General features: G+C 39.0%; 1 protein-coding gene across 1 annotated transcript in view; it reads left to right on the top strand.

The window, feature by feature from the left end:
• The first annotated feature begins 104 nt into the window (after nucleotides 1–104).
• Nucleotides 105–23021, top strand: part of XPO5 (exportin 5) — a 40532-nt gene continuing 17615 nt past the window's right edge. Inside the window, exons 1-17 of the mRNA XM_010979521.3 lie at nucleotides 105–336; nucleotides 1699–1820; nucleotides 2723–2795; nucleotides 3853–3990; nucleotides 4141–4323; nucleotides 6793–6819; nucleotides 7218–7403; nucleotides 8054–8130; nucleotides 13961–14060; nucleotides 14919–15002; nucleotides 15585–15710; nucleotides 16679–16769; nucleotides 18048–18176; nucleotides 19607–19725; nucleotides 20761–20916; nucleotides 22113–22154; nucleotides 22469–22558. Coding sequence (XP_010977823.2) covers nucleotides 232–336; nucleotides 1699–1820; nucleotides 2723–2795; nucleotides 3853–3990; nucleotides 4141–4323; nucleotides 6793–6819; nucleotides 7218–7403; nucleotides 8054–8130; nucleotides 13961–14060; nucleotides 14919–15002; nucleotides 15585–15710; nucleotides 16679–16769; nucleotides 18048–18176; nucleotides 19607–19725; nucleotides 20761–20916; nucleotides 22113–22154; nucleotides 22469–22558 — 1848 coding nt within the window. The 5' untranslated portion in view covers nucleotides 105–231. The remainder of the gene's footprint in view (nucleotides 337–1698; nucleotides 1821–2722; nucleotides 2796–3852; nucleotides 3991–4140; nucleotides 4324–6792; nucleotides 6820–7217; nucleotides 7404–8053; nucleotides 8131–13960; nucleotides 14061–14918; nucleotides 15003–15584; nucleotides 15711–16678; nucleotides 16770–18047; nucleotides 18177–19606; nucleotides 19726–20760; nucleotides 20917–22112; nucleotides 22155–22468; nucleotides 22559–23021) is intronic.

Raw genomic sequence — 23021 nt, 5'->3', positions numbered from 1 at the left:
GAGCCGCCACTTCCGCGGACGCATGCGCAGTGGCGGGTCGGGCGCGTGCGCAGCGCCGGCTCTTTCCCGGCTGGATCTTCTGCGGCTCACGCTCCTCCTCCCGCTCCCCGCCCGCCCCCCCACGCAGCCCGCCGCGGCCCGGTACCAGCGTGTGGTCCCGCGAAAGGAGCGGTCGGTGCCTCGTGCTCCCGGGACGGCTGTAGTGCACGCTTGCGGCGCGTGGTACTAGGCATGGCGATGGATCAAGTGAACGCGCTGTGCGAGCAGCTGGTGAAAGCGGTGACGGTCATGATGGACCCCAGCTCCACCCAGCGCTACCGGCTAGAAGCCCTCAAGGTAGCTGGGGTCTGGCGCGCCGGGCCTGCCCCCGAGACCCTCCCCTAGCCCCAGCCGTCCCGGCGCAGCCCATAACCCTGGCCGTCTCACGCCCACGCGGCCCCTGGACCTCGGTCCTTAACCCCAGGGGGCCTCCCCCTCGCCGCCCTCCGCGCCTCTTCCCACTCCCCGCCTTCTCTGCTCGCCGCGCCTGCCCTTCTCCCGGGACGCTCTGTCTCTAGCTGCATGTGACCGTCTCACCACTTCCCACTGCCCTCTCCTCCCCCTTTACCCACTTCTGTTCACTCTTGTCCGCACCACGACCCCCTCCTCAGCCAGCTGCACCCACTTTATTCCTCCAAGCCCCATATTCCGGCGCCTTCCCGTGGCCCACGTGTCCAGTCCGTCCCCAGCCACATTCTTTATGGTCTCCCCTGCACTAAACGTTTCCCTGCTGACCCTCTCCTGACCCACCCTAACCGAGCTCCAGCCCCGCTAGTGCCCTTTACTTTTCATCCTTACACCTCCTTCAGTGTCTTGGGTATTTCTGGGCCAGTTCTCACACCCCAACCCCCATGTTTTTTATTGTGTGACATTCTTAGACTATTTTGCGTGAAGATGAACTTCTACCGCTTACTTTGCATTTTAACAAGGGCCCTTTGGTTTCCTGAAAGTAGTTTTCTTGACTCCCGGATGCTCTGCTACCAGGACTAACTCTTGTGTTTTAATTGGGAATGCGAATACAAATTCTGATGCTAATACAGTTGGAGTTTATTCCCGTGTCAAACAATGTATGTGGGCTGTGAGAAATGACCCCTAGGAAAAAATACTTGTGCTGTGCATATTTTTAAGAGCAGTAACTTCATAAAGTAGAGTGAGCATCACTTGGAGGAAACTTTACAATATATAGATACATGCTCCAGGATTTGGAATCAGAAACATTTGGGTTGTACTACTTTGTTTCTTACCAAGAAATAATAAAAATAGACACAAAAGTGGAATACCACAGCAATCTTGTGTTTACGCATCACCTAAACTCAGCAGGTGTAAACATTTTACCACATTTGCTTTATCCCTTACCTCACCAAAGGTTTTTAAAGCAAATCCTAGAAATTGTAATTTTACGCCTATATACTTCAGGGGTATGTCTCCAACATTTTTTTACTCATTTAGATAAGATTTTTTTCCTTCAACATTAATTGGCCATTGCGTGGGAAATTTGGAATTATCGAAGTGAAAGGAATGTGTATCAGTTCTTTATTCATATAATGTTGATCTAAGATTTTGCAACTTTATAGCTGAGGTTGGAGTTTAAGATGAAGCTTTTTTAATCCCCAGTCTCTCTTGGCTCCTAAGGGAAACACTAACTTTTCTTCTTTTCAGTTTTGTGAGGAGTTTAAAGAGAAGTGCCCTATCTGTGTCCCCTGTGGCTTGCGATTGGCTGAGAAAACACAAATTGCCATCGTCAGACATTTTGGCCTTCAGATCCTGGAACATGTTGTCAAGTAAGGAGCTTTTGAACCTTACCACCAAAGTGTGTGAAAGAGCGAATCTTTATTTCTTATACAACTCATAGAGATACTTTTTTAGGTGAGTAGAAAAAAGCAGTCCCCAGGGAGAAAGGAATGATCCCTGAGAGGTGGGAGCTCTCATTCAAAACTTAACCTTTCTCTTCTTCGATCTCTTCATCCATGTAAACAGCGTGATACACTAAGCATTCTACAAATATTAGCTCATAGTCATTCAGCTAGCATTTATTGAGCTCCAAATATATGTCAGCAAACCTCTAAATCTTTTTAGAATAATGTAGTATACAGGTAAATAAATCTCTGATTAGGCACTGTGCCTGTAATTTTTTTTCTTTAAGTTTGAGTTTGTGCCTTCTTTGAATGGCAAATTCAAAAGCAGGATTATTTGAGAGTAACTGAGAACCCCTCCTAACTTGAGTCTCCTACCTCCAGTACCTATTGAAGAGTCAGCTTTTAAGATTTGGCTACAATTTTTCTGAATTGTGCTATTACCTTGTAAGCCAGTGCAGAAAGGGAGTCAGTGCTATCAAGATACTATTTTCTGAAAAGCAGCTACATTGTTGCAGTTGTCCCAGATGTATATTTGCATTTGTCTGTCAGTAAAATCAAAGGGGAAAGCTGATTTGTGCACAAATCCTGTACGGATTCCAATTAATGGACCACTGCCTGTATAAAACTCAGGTTTCCCAAGAATTTTTCTGTTAGCATTTTGGTTAAATGTGGACTATTTTTGTCCTTTCTTTGAAGGATACAAAGTCAGAAGTATAATTTCTTAGTGAAATCACCAGCGTAATTTTAACACAGGAATCAAAGCTAGTCTCTTCTGAAGAGAAGACTTCTAATGTGGTTCTGTTGACTTTATGCATTTTGGTGGCCAGGTTTCGGTGGAACAGCATGTCTCGATTGGAGAAGGTCTATCTGAAGAACAGTGTCATGGAGCTGATTGCAAATGTAAGGAATGGTTGGTTGGAAGACTTGTGTTTCCAAGGTAGTTTAGACAAAGTGTGACTTTTCCAATGTAGTGTTTGTGTGAAAATTCACCAGTTCTACGTAGGTTAAGCAGCATGCTTTGTGTAGTATTAAATGTTACCTTCAAGGTAAAAAGAACCACAATCACCAGAAATTATAGTTCATCACATTTCTGTTACTAGGTTTTATTAATCCCTTATGTGTTGACTTCTATTTGAAAGTTATCAAGACAAGGCAGAGGAGATTAAACACTTCAGCAAATGAATAAGATTCTTAGATTAATCAATTCTAAATTAGATTGCACTTTGCTATATTTTTCCTTTTATGCTCATCTGAATTACCTTATGCTACTAGCAGTAAGAAAATATGCTGAATGAGTTTGTTTCAGGAGTTAAGAGTATGATTAAACATGTCTAGAATCCACAGCCTTTTTGTTCTTTTTTGCAAAGGGCATGAAGAGGCAAATTCCCACCCCTTTTCATCCCCAAAGTCTAATGTCTTTAATTTAAACAAAAAGATTCTAGGATTTGTATTTTGTTGGTTCTGGGGAAACTTGATAGAAGTCATAATTCATTAATCTTGATATTAAACTTCAAAAGAGAGTCCCAGAAATGGTCTTTCTGTATCTTCCAGCACCAGAACTATTGGTAAAATATTCAGTTGCTCCTAACTCTCCTATTTTATCAGCCTCTCAGTGGATTCCTTATTTCTATACTCTTCCACCTTGGCCCTCTTAGAAAATGAAACAATTAATATGAGAGTCTCTTTAGTTTGTAAAGGAGAAGAACAGTGATGTCTTCCTTGCTCCATGTGATGGCCATTTTACTAGCTGATGCAACCCTCTGTTAAGCTTTATTTAAGTGGAAAGAATGACTAGTGAGAATGCAGGACAAGTGACTCAGACATGGAGAACAGGTTTGTTTTAAACAGGTTTCATTTAAAAGAAGTCCTGCTCATGAGTTTTGCACACTTTTACAGCCCAGTTTTTTCCTTTGAATTCAGTCTTTCAGACCTCTTGATATCTCTTGTTTTCTTTCAGGGAACACTGAACATTTTGGAAGAGGAGAACCATATTAAAGATGTTCTGTCTCGAATTGTAGTAGAAATGATCAAGCGGGAGTGGCCACAGCACTGGCCTGACATGCTAATAGAATTGGACATCCTTTCCAAACAAGGGGTATGCAGTACAGTTGTATCAATTCAAGTTTTGGCTTTTGCTTGCTCTTCAGGGGTTTTTTTTTTTTGTCTTATCATCAGAAAAGAGCCTTTGGTCATGTTTATAATGAAAAAGATGTTTAGTTTAACTAGCTTATTTCTATTGGCGTAGGAAACACAGACAGAATTAGTGATGTTCATCCTTTTGCGACTGGCAGAAGATGTAGTGACCTTTCAGACTCTACCCCCTCAAAGAAGAAGGGATATCCAGCAAACATTAACCCAGAACATGGAAAGAATCTTCAGTTTTCTACTCAACACACTTCAAGAAAATGTAAACAAGTACCAACAAGTGGTAAGGGATACCCCCACCTCTCCGAAGTTCTATTTTCAGATGAGTGGTTTTTGTTTGTTTTTTAAAGTTAATTCTTCAGCAAGAACTAGGGTGTTTAGTTTAGTAAAAGAAAAGATTATTTTATAAGCAAAAAAGAAACAGATGACGGGAAGAACTGGAACTAATTTTCTAAGAAGCGCAATTCAGTGAGTTTCCTACCTACTAGAAAAAAATAATTCCATTTAAGTAAGAAAATCTTAAAATAGTATAAAAATGGAGGTTAATTCTTTGTCTTTGAAAATCCAGATTTCTGAAAGGTCAGGATAGTATCTGTTATATATATATATATATATAACAGATACTATCTATCTATCTATCTATATATATATATATATACACTATACTATATATATATATATATATTTTTTTTTTTTAATCTCTGTTATATTTTGATATCCCATTAGTCTTGATCCCTTTTGCAGTGGAACCTGTGCCTTATTAATCTTGATTACATGATTCCTGATATTTCTTCCTGATGAGGTTTTTCTTCTGCAGAAAAGAACAAGCCAGGTTCTGTCTCTCCAACCATTGTCATTTTTAGAAGAGAGCCTTCAGGGGAAGGCAGTGTGAAAGTTAATCTGGTGCAGTGTTTCTCAGTGGGAGGTTGTCACAACTAGGGATTGCTACTGCCATCTAGTGGGTAGAGGCCAGGTGTGCTGCTGAATATTCTGTACTGTCCAGAACAGTCTTCCACAATAAAGAATTATCCCACCCAAAATGTCAGTAGTACTGAAGTTTCAAAATCCTAATCTAGAATCCTCATACATGCTTATTTCACAAAAAAGATTCATTAAAATTATTTTTTTGTGCCTCTGGCAGCTTCATTAGACATATTTTCAGGGAAGTGTTAGAAACTAATACAAATAATGACAAGGTAAGTGTGAGCTGTTAGGGTAGGGAGAAACTCACAGTGAGTGCCTAATATATACCATATGCTTTTTCACACATGGTATGTTATTTAATCCTCAAAACAATCTAAGAGTCAGAAAGTACTATCTCCATATTACGGATGAGGAAACCAAGGCTCAGAGAATAATTATTGAAGATTCCCTAATAAATGATTGTGGTGGAATTCAAGCCCCATTCTTTTTACTAGAGTGGACTTTTCCCGTCAATATCTCCACAAGATTTTTTTGAAAGAAAATGTCAAGAAAGTATTTGCATTTGAAAACGTGTGCTGAGGGTGAAAAAGTAATTCTTTTTGTTTTACCCTAGATTTAATCCCTCAGAAAAGGCGAACAAATCATGAATGTTTAGATACCCTCAGTATCTAGCCAGCATGCCGGAGCAGGCTAGCTGCAGTTGGTGGTGGTCTGACACGAGTTAGAAACACATCCACTGGTGTTTTTCTTTAGCCTCGGTTTCTGTTCTCTCCATCTGTTAAACCAGGCTACTACTTGTGCCCAGGACCAGAGCGCACCAGAGGACGTCTTTTGTACCTGAAACTTCTCAGTTTGCTCGTAGTTTCTTCTCTGCATCCATCCCTTCACCTCCCCCACTGGGGCATGGGCTGGACGGTAAACAAGGGTGGGATGAGTAGGCTTCCTCTCCCTGTGCCATCGCCTGGCTCCTGCACTGGTCCCAGGGGCAGGATAGGATCCGAATGGGAAGGCAGAGTTTGTGGAGAGGAGGCTATGGGCTGGGCTTGACTGTTGTCGCCTGAAGCCCTTTTCCTTCTTCGGCAACATCATTAGATGATGGTGAGCGGGTTCTACTCATCTCTGCCCCATTAACACTGATGATGGAGGTTTAATACTTGTTCTGTTAGAAAAAATACTTTTTGAAAGTTGGAAAAGGAATTGTAAAACAAATCCTTTATGATGCTAATGATGGTAAGTTTTCAGGTACTTCAGAATGTTATTCCTGCTTGTACAAGTATTGTGTAATTCACTGAACAGACATTTCTTTGATCTATTTAGCATTTAATATTTTTGTGTGTGTGATTTTCCTGTAGTTATGTCTATACATACATGATCATGAATTGTATTCATTTAATTTTGTTTCTGCCTTTTTCCATCAACATTACATTATTTCAATATACCTTTGCCAGTTCTAATTTGTCTTTATTTAAATATGGAAGAATGCTAATATTTTGTTTTAAGCAATATTTCTCTCATCATTGGCATTGTCTAGCTTGCTTAATTGTTCATCTGTTAGTTGTATTTCTTTGTAAACTGAGTGCTTTGAAACTGTCTTTGTGGATCTTAATGTTCTAACAGATGTGTGTAAGCTCTTTAAATATTAACTTTTTGTCATATTGCTAAAACTAAAATAACCTGTACTCCTTTGGGGGAGAATCAGTTACGTGTTCTTAGTAATGTTGTATTCTTTTCCAAGATTAAACATTGAATCTGTATTTGAAAATTGTAATTCATAGGCCTAGATTATGAGGGTGGAAAATTATGACATAGCCTTTTTCTTTTCTTTCAGAAGACAGATAATTCTCAGGACCCAAAGGTAAGAGCTCTTTGTGGACTTGAAAGGAGACTTTTTTGAGGCTTTCCGGTACAGGGATGCATACACCTAGTGGAGGGTGACCTTGGCCTTGGTTTATTTGATCACTGATCTGTGGTGGAAAGGAGTTAAAATTATAATATCTGAGATCTCTTGAAGGATATAAAATGGCCACATGTGCCAGTATGGTCTTATTGATGGACATTGAGAATGCCATTATTTGAGAAGTGATTATGTATCAGAAGAAAACCTTTGAGTTCCCTATCAGTGACTGTTAAATGAGTATATTTAAAAAAAATTTTTTTTTTAGTATTAGAATATAGAAGAACCTCAGTTATAACCACAGCTTTCTTGTCTGTTAGTGAGAATTTTACAGTTAAAAGTTATTTCTTTGCATGTAGGCCCAAGCAAACTGTCGAGTAGGAGTCGCAGCACTGAATACTCTAGCGGGCTACATTGACTGGGTGTCCATGAACCACATCACTGCTGAAAACTGTAAACTCCTGGAGATGCTGTGCCTGCTTCTGAATGAACAGGAACTGCAGTTGGGAGCAGCCGAGTGTCTCCTCATCGCAGTCAGCAGAAAAGTAAGTACCACTTCAGACTGACTTTGATCCTCAGAGTCTCTGAGGAGTACATATGTGTTTAATTGCATGTTGTGGTGAAAGACGTTTAAAGGTTTGGGGTTCTGTTTTGGGGGATTTGGTTTTTTAACTTGTCGCCAACTTAACTTACTTGCCTCCAATTCCCTTGGATGGTAGTTTGCCAATATTCTAGGGATCTGCTGGCAGGATATACAGAGATTTGTAGGGCTACTTTGTTCTTAAAACAGCTGTGAATCTTGGCACTTCACACTTAAGATATGAGATTACAAATATTAAAGTTTAAAACTCATATAGTGTTATGTCAAAGGATCTTAGAAGATGACTACACTGGCTTTATATTTGTCTTGGCTAACAAATGGGACTGTGACTCTTTTCTCCATAGGAATGTTATTTTCAGATGTAATTTACTTTGCTTTCATATCAGCATAATTGCCCAATACATTTTAAAATATAAGTTTTATCCAGATTTGGGTTTAAAGAATTTGCTTTTTATTAGTGTTCAGTTAGCCCTGGGCTGTGTGAGAAATTAGGAAGTCAGTATATTTGAGTGTATAGGTATAAAAGGTGTTAGTACTTGGAGGCTTTTAATGACATAGTTTGTATTACTCACGTTTCCCTCAAATTGGGTCTAGGGCAAATTGGAAGACCGGAAGCCCCTGATGGTCTTATTTGGAGATGTCGCCATGCACTATATACTCTCTGCTGCACAGTGAGTATCTTTCTATGTGTTTTCCAATTTCTTTGTAATTTTTGTATCTTATCTGGTTATATCTGAAGTTCCTATCTGACTGTTGGCAGTCAGTTGACTATTTTTAATAGGAAAATCAGGCAGTCTTAAAGGGACTTTTCACCTTTCTGAAGACCTTATGCTGGAGATAAGTTGTGGCTGTTGACTCAGCACCCACTGACTTTCACACTTTTCCCCATTCTTTCCAGACAGCTCATCTCCTTGGTTCTCTTTGTCTGCTTCTAATGATCTCTAAGCCCCCTAGTAGCCTTGGTAACTGGGCCTGAGAGTGCTCTGATCTGCTGGACCAGAGTCTGTCCTGGGGTCTGCCCTGATTGCAGAACTCCAGACACTCCTGCCTGCCCTCCTTGTCAAGGTAACCGATGCCTGGAGTGCTGAGGCTTTAGGCCGCAGCAGGAACAATGTGATCAGTGCAGAATGTGTGCATAAAACTTGTAAACACGTTCTAGGTCCTGAAATAATGGCTTTTGCTTGTTTCCTTCAGCTTGCTCTGGAAAATGTTAGAGCATTTCCTGATAGATGTTTCTCACCAGGGAGGCAGGTAGAACTATGCTGGTAGTTGAAGCTGTCCTCACACCCACTTTTCAGTTCTCTTACCTTTTGGTCCCCAGGACAAATAGAAAGATGAGAGCCCTGGATGTATTACTTTAAATCTTACTATCCATTCTAACGTAGCTTTTTTTCCCCCTTCCCCCCTTTCCCATCCCCCATAGCTTTTAGATGGCTTTCTTTCCTATGGATACTACAGGTCTGTTTTTAAGGAGTCCTGTTAATTAAATTAGTAGCATGTCTTTAGGGTGGCCACTGTGGTTACTGTTAACAAGGCCCATTTCTTAGTTCCGTAGAGACCGTGACATTCACACAGTTCCCCGTCTCCATTTGTGCTGCTGGTACTAGTTACTAAAGCTATGATTCAAACCCAGGCGGTCAGACTCCAGAGCCTGCACTGGAAACCATAATGCCAGACTGCCCTTCACCATCACTAGAGCCTAGGTCTTGCTTTTTACATTATACTCTGCTGCCTGCGGAGCACAGCTAATAGGGCTGCTATCAACACCAGTCTTTTTTTTTTTTTTAATTGGAAGTATAATCAGTTACAATATATTAATTTCTGGTGTACAGCATAATATCGCAGTTATATATATATATATATATATATATATATATATATATATATATATATATATATATATACACACACACACACACACACACACACATACATATATTCATTTCCATATTCTTTTTCATTAAAGGTTATTACAAGATATTGATTATAGTTCCCTATGCCATACAGAAGAAATCTGTTTTTTTATCTGTTTTTATATATAGTGGTTAATGTGCAAATCTTGAATTCCCAGATTTATCCCTTCCCACCCCTTTTCCCCCAGTAACCATGATTGTTTACTCTGTCTTCAAGCCTTTCTGTTTTGTAGATGAATTCATTAGGGGCCTCTTTTTTCTTTTTTAAGATTCTGCGTATGATATCAAATGGTATTTTTCTTTCTCTTTCTGGCTTACTTCACTTAGAACGATGATCTTCAGGTCTGTCCATGTTGCTGCAGATGGCATTATTTTATTCTTTTTTATGGCCGAATATTATTCCATTATATAAATATACCACAACTTCTTTATCTAGTCATCTGTCAGTGGACATTTAGATTGCTTCCATATGTTGGCTGTTGTATATAATGTTACTATGAACATTGGAGTGCATGTATCTTTTTGAATTAGAGTTCCCTCTGGATATATGCCCAGGAGTGGAATTGCTAGATCATAGTGTAAGTCTATTTTTAGTTTTTTGAGGAATCTCCATACTGTTTTCCATAATGGCTGCACCAAACTACATTCCCACCAGCAGTGTAAGAAGGTTCCCTTTTCTCCACACCCTCTCCAGCATTTATCATTTGTGGACTTTTTAATGATGGCCATTCTGACTGGTATGAGGGGATACCTCATTGTAGTTTTGATTTTCATTTCTCTGATAATTAGTGGTATTGAGCATTTTTTCATGTGCCTATTGACCATTTTGTATGTCTTCATTGGAGAATTGCTTGTTTAGGTTTTCTGCCCATTTTTGCATTGAGTTGTTTGGGTTTTTTTGTTATTAAGTTGTATGAGCTGTTTATATATTCTGGAAATTAAGCCTTTGTCAGTCGCATCATTTGCAAATATTTTCCCCCATTCCGTAGGTTGTCATTTTGTTTTGCTTATGGTTTCCTTTGCTGTGCAAAAGCTTGTAAGTTTTATGAGGTCCCATTTGTTTATTTTTGCTTTTATTTCTATTGCCTGGGTAGACTGGCCTAGGAGAACATTGCTAAGATTTATGTCAGATAATGTTTTGACTATGTTTTCTTCTAGGAGGTTTATAGTGTCTTGCCTTATATGCCTTATATTTAAGTCTTTAAGCCATTTTGAGTTTATTTTTGTGTATGATATGAGGGAGTATTGTAACTTCATTGATTTACATGTGGCTGTCCAGTTTTCCAACACGACTTGCTAAAGAGACTGTCTTTTCTCCATTGTATGTTCTTGCCTCCTTTGTTGAAGATTAATTGACTTTAGGTCTTTGGGTTTATTTCTGGGCTCTCTATTCTGTTCCACTGATCTGTATGTCTGTTTTGATTACTGTAGCTCTGTAGTTCTGTCTGAAGTCTGGAGGGTTATTCCTCCAGCTTCATTCTTTTTTTTTTCAGTATTGCTTTGGCAATTCGGGGTCTTTTGTGATTCCATATAAATTTTAGGATTATTTGTTCTAGTTCTGTGAAAAATGTCATGGGTAATTTGATAGGGATCACATTAAATCTGTAGATTGCCTTTCTAACAATATTGGCCATTTGAACAATATTGATTCTTCCAGTCTAAGAGTATGGGATATCTTTCCATTTCTTTAAGTCGTCTTCAATTTCCTTTGTTTTGTAATTTAATTTCCGATGTTTTGTAATTCTACATGTATAAGTCTTTCACCTCATTGGTCAGGTTTATTCCTAAGTATTTTATTGTTTTGGATGCAATCTTTAAAAGGGATTGTTTCTTTTCTTGATATTTCATTGTCAGTGTAAAGAAATGCAGCTGATTTCTGCTTGTTAATCTTGTATTCTGCTACCTTGCAGAATTCTTTTATCAGCTCTAATAGTTTTTTTGTGGAGCTTTTAGGGTTTTCTATATATAGTATCATGTAATCTGTATATAGTGACAATTTTACCTCTTCTTTTCCAATTTGGGTCCCTTTTATTTCTTTTTCTTGCTGGATTGCTGTGGCTAGGACTCCCAAAACTATGTTGAATAGAAGTGGTGAGAGTGGGCATCCTTGTCTTGTTCCAGATTTTAGTGGGAAGGCTTTCAGTTTTTCACCATTGAGTATTATGCTGGCTGTGGGTTTGTTATAAATAGTTTTATTATGTTCCCTCTATATCCACTTTGGTAAGAGTTTTTGTCATAAATGTGTGTTGAATCTTATCAGATGCTTTTTCTGCATCTGTTGAGATAATCATGTGATTTTTGTCCTTTCTCTTGTTAATGTGGTGTATCACATTGATTGATTTGTGTATGTTGAACTATCCTTGTGTCCCTGGGATAAATCCAGCTTGATCATGGTGTATGATCTTTTTTATGTGCTGTTGGATTCTGTTTGCTAATATTTTGTTGAGGATTTTTGCATCTGTATTCAAGGATACTGGCCTATAATTTTCTTTTTTGGTAGTGTCTCTGTCTGGTTTTGGTATCAGGGTGATGGTGGCTTCATAGAATGAGTTTGGGAGTATTCCCTCCTTTTCAGTCTTTTGGAAGAGTTTGAGAAGTATCGGTATGAGTTCTCCTTTGTATATTTGGTAGAATGTGAAGCCATCTGGTCCTGGACTTTTGTTTGTAGGGAAGTTTTTTATTGCTGATTCTATTTCATTTCTAGTGATCGGTCTGTTCAAGTGGTCTATTTCTTGTTGATATAGTCTTGAACACCAGTCATTATTAATTCCTGTTAGTGCAAATAGTCTTATATCATTTAAGGTCAGGTTTTGCCACCAAATTAAAAAAAAATTTTTTTAAAGAGGTATTTGGATTCTAAAATAGCACATAAGGGATTACTAATCTGAACTAAATGACTTGGAGAAGTGAGACACTGAGTTATGTTTTTATTTCAGTCTTTTTTTAAAAGACTTGATTGTTTTGGAGTAGTTTATGGTTCATAGCAAAATTCAGGGGAAGGTACAGAGATTTCCCATATACTCCCTGCCCCCACACAGGCACAGCCTTTCTTAGACTTCCCCCATCAGAGTAGTGTATTTGTTACAATTGATGGACCTACACTGACACATTATAATCACCCAAAGTCCATAGTTTACCTTAGGGTTCACTATTGGTGTTACACATTTTATGGGAACATTCTGTGGGTTTCAACAAATGTATAATCACATGTATCCATCATTATAGTATCTTACGGAGTTTTTTCACTGCCCTAAAAATCCTTTGTGTGCTCTGCCTTATCACCCCACCTCCTACCCAAACCCCTGGCATTCACTGATTTTTTTATTTTCTCCATAAACTTTGCCTTCTTCAGAATGGTAAATAGTTTGAATCATACAGTAAGTAGCCTTTACAGGTTTTCTTTCACTTAGTAAAATGCAGTTATAGTTCCTCCCTGTCTTTCATGGCTTGTTAGCTCATTCCTTTTTACCACTGAATAATATTTGATTGCTTGGATGTACCAAAGCTTATTTATCCATTCACCTACTGAGGGACATCTTGGTTGTTTCCAGGTTTTGGCAGTTGAATAAAACTGCTATAAACATCCATGTGTAGTGTGTAGGTTTTAGTGGGGACATGTTTTCAGTTCTTTTGGGTAAATATCAAGGGGTGTGACTGCTGAATCATAGGGTAAGAGTGTATTTAATTTTGTAAGAAACTGTCAAACTGTCTTCCAAAGTAGCTGTACCATTTTGCATTCCCACCGGCAGCGAATGAGAGTCCCTGTTGCTCCACATCCTCACCAGCATTTGATGTTGTCAATAGTCTGGATTTTAGCCATTCTGATGGGTGTATAGTGGTATCTTGTTTTAATTTGCATTTCCCTGGTAATATAAGATGTGGGGTATCTCTTCACACGTGTATTTGCCATCTGTGTATCTTCTTTGGTGAGGTGTCTGTTAAGGTCTTTGGCCCATTTTTTTAATCAGAATTATTTTCTTATTGCTGAGTTTTAAGAGTTCTTTGTATATTTTGGGTAACAGTCTTTTATCACCTGTGTCTTTTGCAGATATTTTCTCCCAGTCTGTGGCCTGTCTTTTCATTCTCTTGATTATAGTCCTTTTGATTGTATCACTGGCATAAGGAATTGCTACATGCTCCCCTAGGGATTTCTCTTCCTCAGTATCAACCAGTGTTGATTTTAAAAAAGCATATAAGTATATGCATTGTTTTGTGGAGTCATAGTTTGTTATTATCCCAAAATACTCAAGGACTCATATAATACCCAAAATTAAAATGTCTCCTGAAGGGTAAAATTGCATTGAACCCTATTCCTCATCAATGTCAGTGTTTGGTTGGAGGCTTTGGGGCTGGTTTTGTTTTTTGGTTTTTTTAACTTTAAAATCAACTAAAATTTGTCCATGAATAACTGAAAAATTGTGCTGAACACTGGAATTTGACACAACATTGTAAAATGATTATAAATCAATAAAAATGTTAAAAAAAATCAACTAAAATTTGAATGTCGAAGCACAGACCACGTACGGCTCCATTTGACGGGACTCTGGTGCTCTTGTGCAGCTAATCACACTGTTTTCTCGTGTCACAGGACTGCTGATGGAGGGGGCTTGGTAGAAAAACACTACGTCTTCCTGAAGAGACTCTGTCAGGTGTTGTGTGCTCTGGGCAATCAGCTGTGTGCATTGCTGGTAAGCAGTTTCTGGCAAATTTCAAGGCCATTTGAGGAGAGAGATTAGAAAGTTACATTTGTATAAGGGGTGACACGTGCCATTGGTTTTAGCCTGATGGGGCATTGGCCTACAGATTATTTCATATAATTCTATAGATTATTAATATGAGTGGTAGACATCCACATCTGTTATTGCATAAAGTCAATATTACTATTCTTGTACATTTTGGTGCTTGCAAAACTTTAGTCTGCCGAGTGCGTTATCCTTTAGAGTCCTATTAGATCATGAAGCACTATGGATTTGAGTAAAGAACCCTTTTCTCAAATTTAAAGGATATATTATAGGATCGTAAAAGAAAATTTTAGTCTGATTGACCGTGAAATAGCTTCTGTGGGGAGATATTTAATACTCATTCTTACCCGTTGAAAGATAGGATATTGGTACAGACATTTGCTTTTGATATTATGCCTTTTTGTGGTGGCTTGAGTGGTTAGACAGGATAGAACTTCAGATATAAAATGTATACCATCAAGTGATTATTTAATAGGTTGTGTCACAGAGATGTGAATAGACCAGGTCTAAAGAAATAATACAGATTTCTTTCTGAAATTTCTGAAATGAATACTCTTATTTTACTGTTTGATGCTAGAATAGGTTTTAGTGATGATGATTAAGGAGGTAAATAAGCTTTGCTGTTTCTAGCCCTTGAAATGATGCCTTCCTCAGGCCACAAGGAAGTATAAAGTCCTTCAAGAACTGAAATGTTTGAGGGTGTGTTACTGTATTTGTTACTCCACTCCTCACACTCCTCACACTCCCCACCCTCACCTCTCTATCAGCATCATTAATGCTGGTGGTCTTTTTGTCCTCCTACAGGGTGTGGATTCAGATGTAGAAACACCAACAAACTTCGGAAAATACTTGGAATCTTTTCTTGCTTTCACAACCCATCCAAGTCAGGTAAACTCATGGAGGCAACTTCTCAAAATTTTAGTTAGATAAATTAAAATCAAGCACTATGGCCTGAAGTAATTAGCAGCTCACATGTAAAACATGACTCTTAAAGCCCTAGGAAATAACTATATAGTGGCATTTCATTAAGAGAATTACTGAGTCTTCCTGAGCTAAGCATTGCAGTTACCCCTCAGGTAACATCATGCTGATAATAGATGTGAGGTGTGTCTTAGGTGATTTGCTACTAAAGATAAACACAAGTCTGATTAATTGTGTTATTATAAAATGTATTTGATCCAATCCAAGATTTTCCTTGTGATATCAACCTGAGGGTCCTATATCCTTTCTTGCTTAAAAGAGAAAGTGGTAGAGTTCAGCTCATACTCCAGGAACTGCACCTGACCCACAGTCTGTCTTATTAACATACAGTCCATAGTGAGCAGTGATTACCAAAGTACTGTAGTGTGGGCCAAGTATTACAGAGATTTGTCTCCATGAAAAATATAGTGGATAATTGCTGAGCTAAGTAGTAGTCTTTGTTACATAAAACCAGAATCCTTAAACTCAGTTTTTTCCTTTTCTCTTTAGTTTCTACGCTCTTCAACTCAGATGACTTGGGGAGCCCTCTTCCGGCATGAGATCCTATCTCGTGACCCTTTGTTGTTAGCAATAATACCAAAGTATCTTCGTGCTTCTATGACTAACTTGGTCAAGGTATGAAGTGGGAATCTAAAATGTGAAATGTAGGTGAATACACATCATAAGACTTAGATGGCACCATTGACAGCCCTGGCTTGGTCACTAAGATCCCTTCCTTAGGCACATTAGTCTCTTATTCCTCAAGAAGAAAGCAGTCCGTACTGGTTACTGTATCTACTTGTTCATATTTTGGAGCACTTACATGCCAAGTGTTGGGTAAGGTGCCAGGAGAAAGAAGTGATAGGACAAGAGCAGTGACCATGATCATATAATGTGATCATTGCTTTTCAGAGGCTAAAAGCAGAAAGAAGGGGGAGTCGAGGAGATTCCTAGAAGAATCTGATAGTTGCTGAAGGTCAAGTGAGAGTCAGGAAGGTGAATGAGCAGGGAGGGAGAGTGGAAGCAGGTTGCTCACTACCTTAGCAGAGAGTTGCCAATGAATTCCCTGACATCTGCTCAAGGCTCTGGGAGCTGGCAGGTGTTTCGTCTTGATTTGTAAAATCAGAGAATAGGACTCATTCAGGAGTCCCCTTGTTTCCTCAAGGAATTCACCTAGCACGTAGCACACCATGTTCTAGTTCTCTGCCGTAAGGGTCTTGAGTACTTTTTGAATGAAACATACAAAGTTCCATACTTATTGCCAGGGTTCAGTGTTTAAGAAGTGAGTCTCAACTGTTCTACTTAATTGCATGCTGTATTAGCACTTTGTCTTGAGACATCTTTGTATTCAAAGACCTTAAATGAATTCCAGAATTTAATTTTCCCTGAGAAACTGGTTCTCTTTTCTACCACTCTCAGGATTATTCCAACTGGGAGCAAATTGTGGACTTGGGGTAGACCGGAAGCAGTTATTTATCATAAAATATCTCCTGCAAACCCTTAACTCTTCTTAAACAAATTAGAAGTGTTTCAGCTCCTGGAGTTTAAGACTCTTTCGGTAGGTCTGTTTTCATCCCCTACCCCAATTATCTTTCTTTTTCCAGATGGGCTTTCCTTCTAAAACAGACAGCCCCAGCTGTGAGTACTCTCGATTTGATTTTGATAGTGATGAGGACTTCAATGCTTTCTTCAACTGTGAGTGAATTGGCCTGGAACTTCTCCCAACAGTCTCAGAATGGCAGCTAGTGTTACGGTGCAAGAGCTTGGGGTTCTATATTAAAGAGCCCCAGATCTGGATAGCAGCCTGTTTAATCTCCAGTGGCACATGGCAGTGGGTGCTGGGCTTGCTCTGATTCCAGGCATAGCATTCTCTCCTAATACACACTCACACACAGCTTTTAGACATTAATGTTAGAGATGGTAATGGAATGTAAGGCACTAGAATTTTTTTCTTTTTTTTAATTAGATTTAAATACCATCTTACTTTGCAGTTCTTCTAAAAAAGAGAAGAAAAACCCATGTATCCTATTTCTGTTTTAAGTGTTCTGTACCTTGGTCCCTGCCCTTTTTTTCTTTAGTAACAGCTTTATTGAGAGGTAATTCATTTACTGCGTAGTTCACTCGTTTAGAGCATACAATTCACTGGGTTTTTTGGTGTTTTCAGAGTTGTACAACCACCACCACAATCAGTGGTAGGACATTTTTATGACTGTAAGAAACCCTGTACCCATCAGCAGTCCTCCCCAAATCCCCAAATCCCTCTCAGCCCTGAGAAACCACTAATCCACTTTCCGTTTCTCTGTTTCACCTATTCTGAACATTTCATATAAATGGAATCATATAATGTGTTGTCTTTGGTAACGCCTTCTTTCTCTTAGCATAATGTTTTTAGAATTCATCTGTGTTCTCGCATGTATCAGTAATTCATTTCTTTTTATTGCCAATAGTATTTCATTGTATGGATATATACCACATTTTATTCATCCATTGATAAATTGATAGCTATTTGAGTTGTTCCCACTTCTTGGCTATTAAGAATAATGCTGTCATAACATGTGTATACAAGTTTTCGAGTGGACATGTTTTTATTTTTCTTGGATATATGCCTAGAAAGGGAATTACTGGATCATACGGTAATTCCACATTTAATATTTTGAGGAACTGCCAGACTGTTCCTCAGCAGCTGTACCATTTTACATCTGTACCAACCTCATCTCCTTTTAATGCCAGCAGAAATGGGAGACCACTTTTAGTTTGCCACTTTTAGAGTCTAGCTGGTGTGTCAACTCCTTATAGAGAATTTATTTTTGAAAATTTCTAGATTTGTTAATGAAGCTTTACTGAACATTTGTTAGATTCAAAGTGCAAGTCTGCAAAACAGTTTCTTTGAACATTTTCCCCGAGATGAATAAATGAATAAACATTAAGTGCCTGTTATATGCAGGTTATTGATACACGTCCTTCTCTTGGCAGCCTCTCGGGCCCAACAAGGAGAGGTAATGAGGTTAGCATGTCGCTTGGATCCCAAGACTAGCTTCCAGATGGCTGGGGAGTGGCTAAAGTATCAGCTCTCAACATCTATTGATACCGGATCCATGAACTGTAAGTTTTGTTTTTGTTTTTGTTTTTGTTTTTTCCTGAACATTAGTGAAGTATTTTATCAAAACTGTACATAGAAATAAACCTCTGAACCACATTTCCAAACAGTATACTAATAGTGTTCAAAAACAGCTTTGCCCACTCCCCAGTTCCATCCTGGGGAGGGAGCCTTTTCATACACACACAAAGGCAGAGAAAGCAGGATATAACACCAAATTTTGTCACCAGTTATGCCAGACTCTCTTTATCTTGGGGTAAAACCGTGACCCTATCAGTTTTGCCTTCATTTTTCTTTTCTAACAGAGTCAACCAATTGTTTATTGTTCACTTTATTACTTCAGGCACCATTTTAACAAGTTTCACGTTTAGACCTAATTTTTAAAGCTTTTCAACCAAGTTCTTGCATAGCATTACTCTGAAACTCAGGAAGAATGACTTGTTAGTCAGGCACACTGGGAGCAGTGCAGGGACTTCCCAAGTCACTCAGCACCTCAGAGCCTTTGGGAAACGCCACTTCACTTAAAATCGAAATAACCCCACTTGACCCAAAAGCATAAGCCAGATAACTTCTCTGTACTCCGTATCTTCTTTCTGTCATCTTATTAGTGCATGTGGATAAGAGGATTAATAAAACAGGAGAGGGTGTAAGTCACTGCTTTAGAAAATCTCCACACTTATGGTTAATTACCAAGGAACACTAGTGACTTGATAGTCACGGGATTTAACATTCAGTTTTGTGTTTTCACAATTGACTATGGGTCCCTGGTATCTCGTAACTTGAATAAGTTTGTGGAGGCCCAAATATGTTGCACCAGGATGAAGCTAGTAAATGTGAGCACTGAATGGAAGCAAGAAAAGTAATTTTTTTGTAAATCGTTTTGTCTGGGCCTTGCTGTTTAAGTGATGGGCTTTGATGATGCTTGTGAACTTGGAGGGGGCACAGTTCTTTACACATGGCCCTTGCACTTGTCATGACAGTGCTGGATGTGAAGCAGCATTTTGTATCTTATATCCAAAATATAAGGATGTTGGAAGGATTCTTAGGTATCTTATTTAGATTCCCATGAACAGATTATAAAAGGGGAGGAAGGGATAAATTAGTATTTCTCAACTGCCTCTGATTGGCCAGGCACTGTTTTTAATGCTTATGTCTATATTCTCATTCAGTGCTCAAAATGGGGTTTCGCAGACCAGGCTTACAGAGGTGCATTCAGACAGCTCTTTGTTAGAGATTGAGGCAGGATAGGGACCCTCTCTGCTATTTGTCCTTTTCTTTTCCCAGGCTGAGAGAGGTTAGGTTACCCTGCTCCTTCAACTGTGAAATTACCTAGTGGTTTCTAAGGCTCCATTGTATCTGTGTCTTCTGTGATCTTACAGTGTTGATAAGTGTGTGTGTGTGTCTGTGTGTGTTTTAAAATCCTGTTCTCCTACAGCTGGAACTGGAGAAGGCAGGCTCTGCTCCATCTTCTCACCTTCATTTGTACAGTGGGAAGCCATGACTTTTTTCCTGGAAAGTGTAATCAACCAGATGTTTCGAACACTAGATAAAGAAGTAAGTAATTGTTTCCCATGCTGATTGCATAATATTTTTGGTCTTTCTAAAATTGGCGGAGGGATAGAGGAACCTGTGGATGTGTGTCTTACAGAAGAGGAAACAGATTCAGAGAGGGTAAATGACATCCTCAAGTTCAAGTAGCTAATAAACAGCAGAGCTGGGACCCAAATTAGGTCTTGCTGACTAAGCCTCACCATGTTTAGTGTTCATTTTAAGGGGATAATAAGATGAGCCTGATAGTGCAATGAACCACAGGGAGAACAGTGATGGAGACCTTGAATTGGAAAATCTTAAGAGGTATTTGCCATTAAGCATCCTTTTCAATTTATGATAAACCAGAATATTCCTGAGTAATCTGAGTAGATCTTGTTTTTCTATACTTCATGTCACCTATTATCCTTCTGTTATAATGTTAAAGGTAATTATATAATTAACTGGATAACAGCATATATTATATTAACTATGTTAATTAGATTAAAATAATTGGATCACTCATTTTGGGGTAATTCATCTTGGTGTATGCTAGGTTAGTTGTAGAATCTAAGTCCCTTGAAGATAAGCGAGATATAGTCCTTTTTCTCGTAAGTGGCATATTAACAAATTAGGTCTCGGAGTTATTAACTTCATCTGCTTTTATATTCACTCCAGTTTGAAATGATGGCATTCTGAGTTTGTTCAATTTCTAGTAAGAGGAAATGCTACATCCCCAATAAGGGCATCCCTAATAATGGCGTTTATGAAAAATTTAATAACATGGGTTAGTGCTTACAACTGTAAGGGTTAAAAAGCTATATATAGAACCATACGTAGCCAGGGAGGGTATAGCTCAGTGTTAGCATGTACAAGGTCCTGGGTTCAACCCCCAGTACCTCCATTAAAGTAAATAAATAACCTAATTATTCCTCCCCCCAAAAAAATTAAGATAAATTTTTTTAAAAAACATATGTGGCCACCAGATTTATAGAGTCTAAAGGGAATTTAGTGAAAGTGGTTATCAGTCACGTCAAACTCCTTCTCATGTCTGTATCACAGGAAATTCCTGTTAATGACGGAATAGAGCTGTTGCAGATGGTCCTGAACTTTGACACCAAGGATCCCCTCATCCTGTCCTGTGTCCTCACTAACGTCTCAGCACTCTTTCCATTTGTCACTTACAGACCAGAGTTCCTGCCCCAGGTCTTCTCTAAGGTAAACTCCCTCTCCTTTGTAAACTTTATTTTGGCATTTCTAAGCTAACTATTTTTGTAACTGTTTTTGTAAGTATGTGAGACAAGCTAATCAACAGTTGTTTATTCATTTATCAAATATTCACTCAGTACATATTGTGGAGCAGGCACCATGCTAGGAGAAAGCATTACCCTCCAGTGCTGCTGTGTCTGGGAAGAACGGCACCTGGACAGGTGCCCGCATGGCACTGCAGTTAACAGACATGCACACAAAAAGAGGAGAAGAATACCTGAGGAGGGGATCAGAGTGTGCTATCAGACTGGGAAAGGTGTCGGGGTGCAGCTGAGGTGACTGGGTGGTGGAGCACCACCTGAGTGAAAACCCTGGAGATGAGTGGCAGTAAGGAAGAGGAGTGAGTTCTGTTTTGGAAGACTAGGTTGGAAGTATACCGTGTAGTGTCTTAAGTGGAGACATCTCACAATAAATTGGCTATTTGAGGTTAAAGGTCTAGAGTTAGAAAATCATGAGATAAAATTGAGGCATCACCATCATAGAAATGCAAGTAGTAGAGGTGAAGCCTTAGCAAAGAAGAGATGTGAGTTAGACGTGTGGCTCAGGCAGGGAACCCTGGGGATCACCAGCATTGCGGGAGGAGCCCTCAAAGAAGAAAGTGATGGCCAGAGAGATGAGAAAATGTTGTGTTACAAAGGCCAGAAGAACTTCAAAAATATAGATAAATTCACTTGTTACCAGAGAAATTCTCTAAGAATTAGAGAATGTCCATTGGGTTCCTCGATTAGACCTTTGATGGAGTGTTATCCCATTGCAGTGGCTAGAGCAGCAGTCACATTGTATTGGGTTAAGGAGTAAATGGGAAGTTATGAAATGGAATCAGGGAGGGCAGACCACTCAACTTTTAATAAAAAGTGGAGAGATGAGGGATGTCACCATGGCTGAGTGTTTGGGTGATGGCCTGGATTGTTCTGGGTTTCTGTGATCTTTATCTTTGTAAAATGTTTGATGGTAAAATTGTGCATCTCAAGCCTCTTGTAGAGTTATCTGAGAAAATGAACATCTGAAACTTTGTAACACCAGTTGAAAGTATTTTTGTTATTTTGTTTACACTTTGGGAATTTTGTTGGAAACTTTATGACTATTTAAAAATACTTTATGCATTTGGCACTGATGAGTGAGTGACCTTTTTTCTTTGCTCTTAGCTATTTTCATCTGTCACTTTTGAAACCATTGAAGAAAGTAAGGTAAGACCATTCAATCTACAAATTCTAACTTCTTAAGAATAAAAATATGAACACCCGACACTTAGTCTAGATTTTTTAATAAGCAAAAGGGGTTAAGAAAGGCAGGAGACAGTCGTATGATGGGGTTCTTTTCACTGGAGATACTCTAGGGTAAACAGCATGTGGATTCATGGTGACTATGAATGTCACTTCATTATACTCCCACAGCTGTGAAAATTGTGAATTTGCCTCTGAAGGAGATATTTACATGATTCTCTGCAGCTTCTGTAAACCATATTAAATGTGTCCTCAAATTTCTGAATATCTCTTCCCAGGCTCCAAGGACCCGGGCGGTGAGGAATGTGCGGAGACATGCTTGTTCCTCCATCATCAAGATGTGTCGTGACTACCCCCAGCTTGTGCTGGTAAGCCCTGGACTCTGGTCATGTAGCCACTGAGACCTGCTGAGTTTGTGTATATTTCTCTGTAAACCCATCCCTAATTATACCTCACATAAAGGGAAACTAGGAACTTTAGATTTGCTTAGGTTAAGTGTTAGTATAAGTATCCTGGAGTTGGTGTCTTCCTCTCCTACTTAGTGGAGTTAAAAATGCAGATATTTAACACAACCTGGCAAATCAACTATACTTCAATTTAAAAACAAAACAATACAAATATATTCCCTCAAAATGAGTAGTTCTCTTCCGTATGGGTGACCAAGTTTTCCCTGTCAGTGTATACCTCTTTACTATGTGATGTTCTTAACCACCACTGCCAAATGATGTGCCCAGTATTGAGAGAAGCCAGATCAAACCCCAATCTTTTTTGGAGGGCTTCTGTAAGAAATTTAGTACTAGAAATTTAGGTAACAAATTAACCCGAAATTTC

The sequence above is a fragment of the Camelus dromedarius genome, chromosome 19 (assembly GCF_036321535.1).
Source record: "Camelus dromedarius isolate mCamDro1 chromosome 19, mCamDro1.pat, whole genome shotgun sequence".
Lineage (NCBI taxonomy): Eukaryota > Metazoa > Chordata > Mammalia > Artiodactyla > Camelidae > Camelus > Camelus dromedarius.
This window is presented reverse-complemented; position numbering and strand designations above follow the sequence as displayed.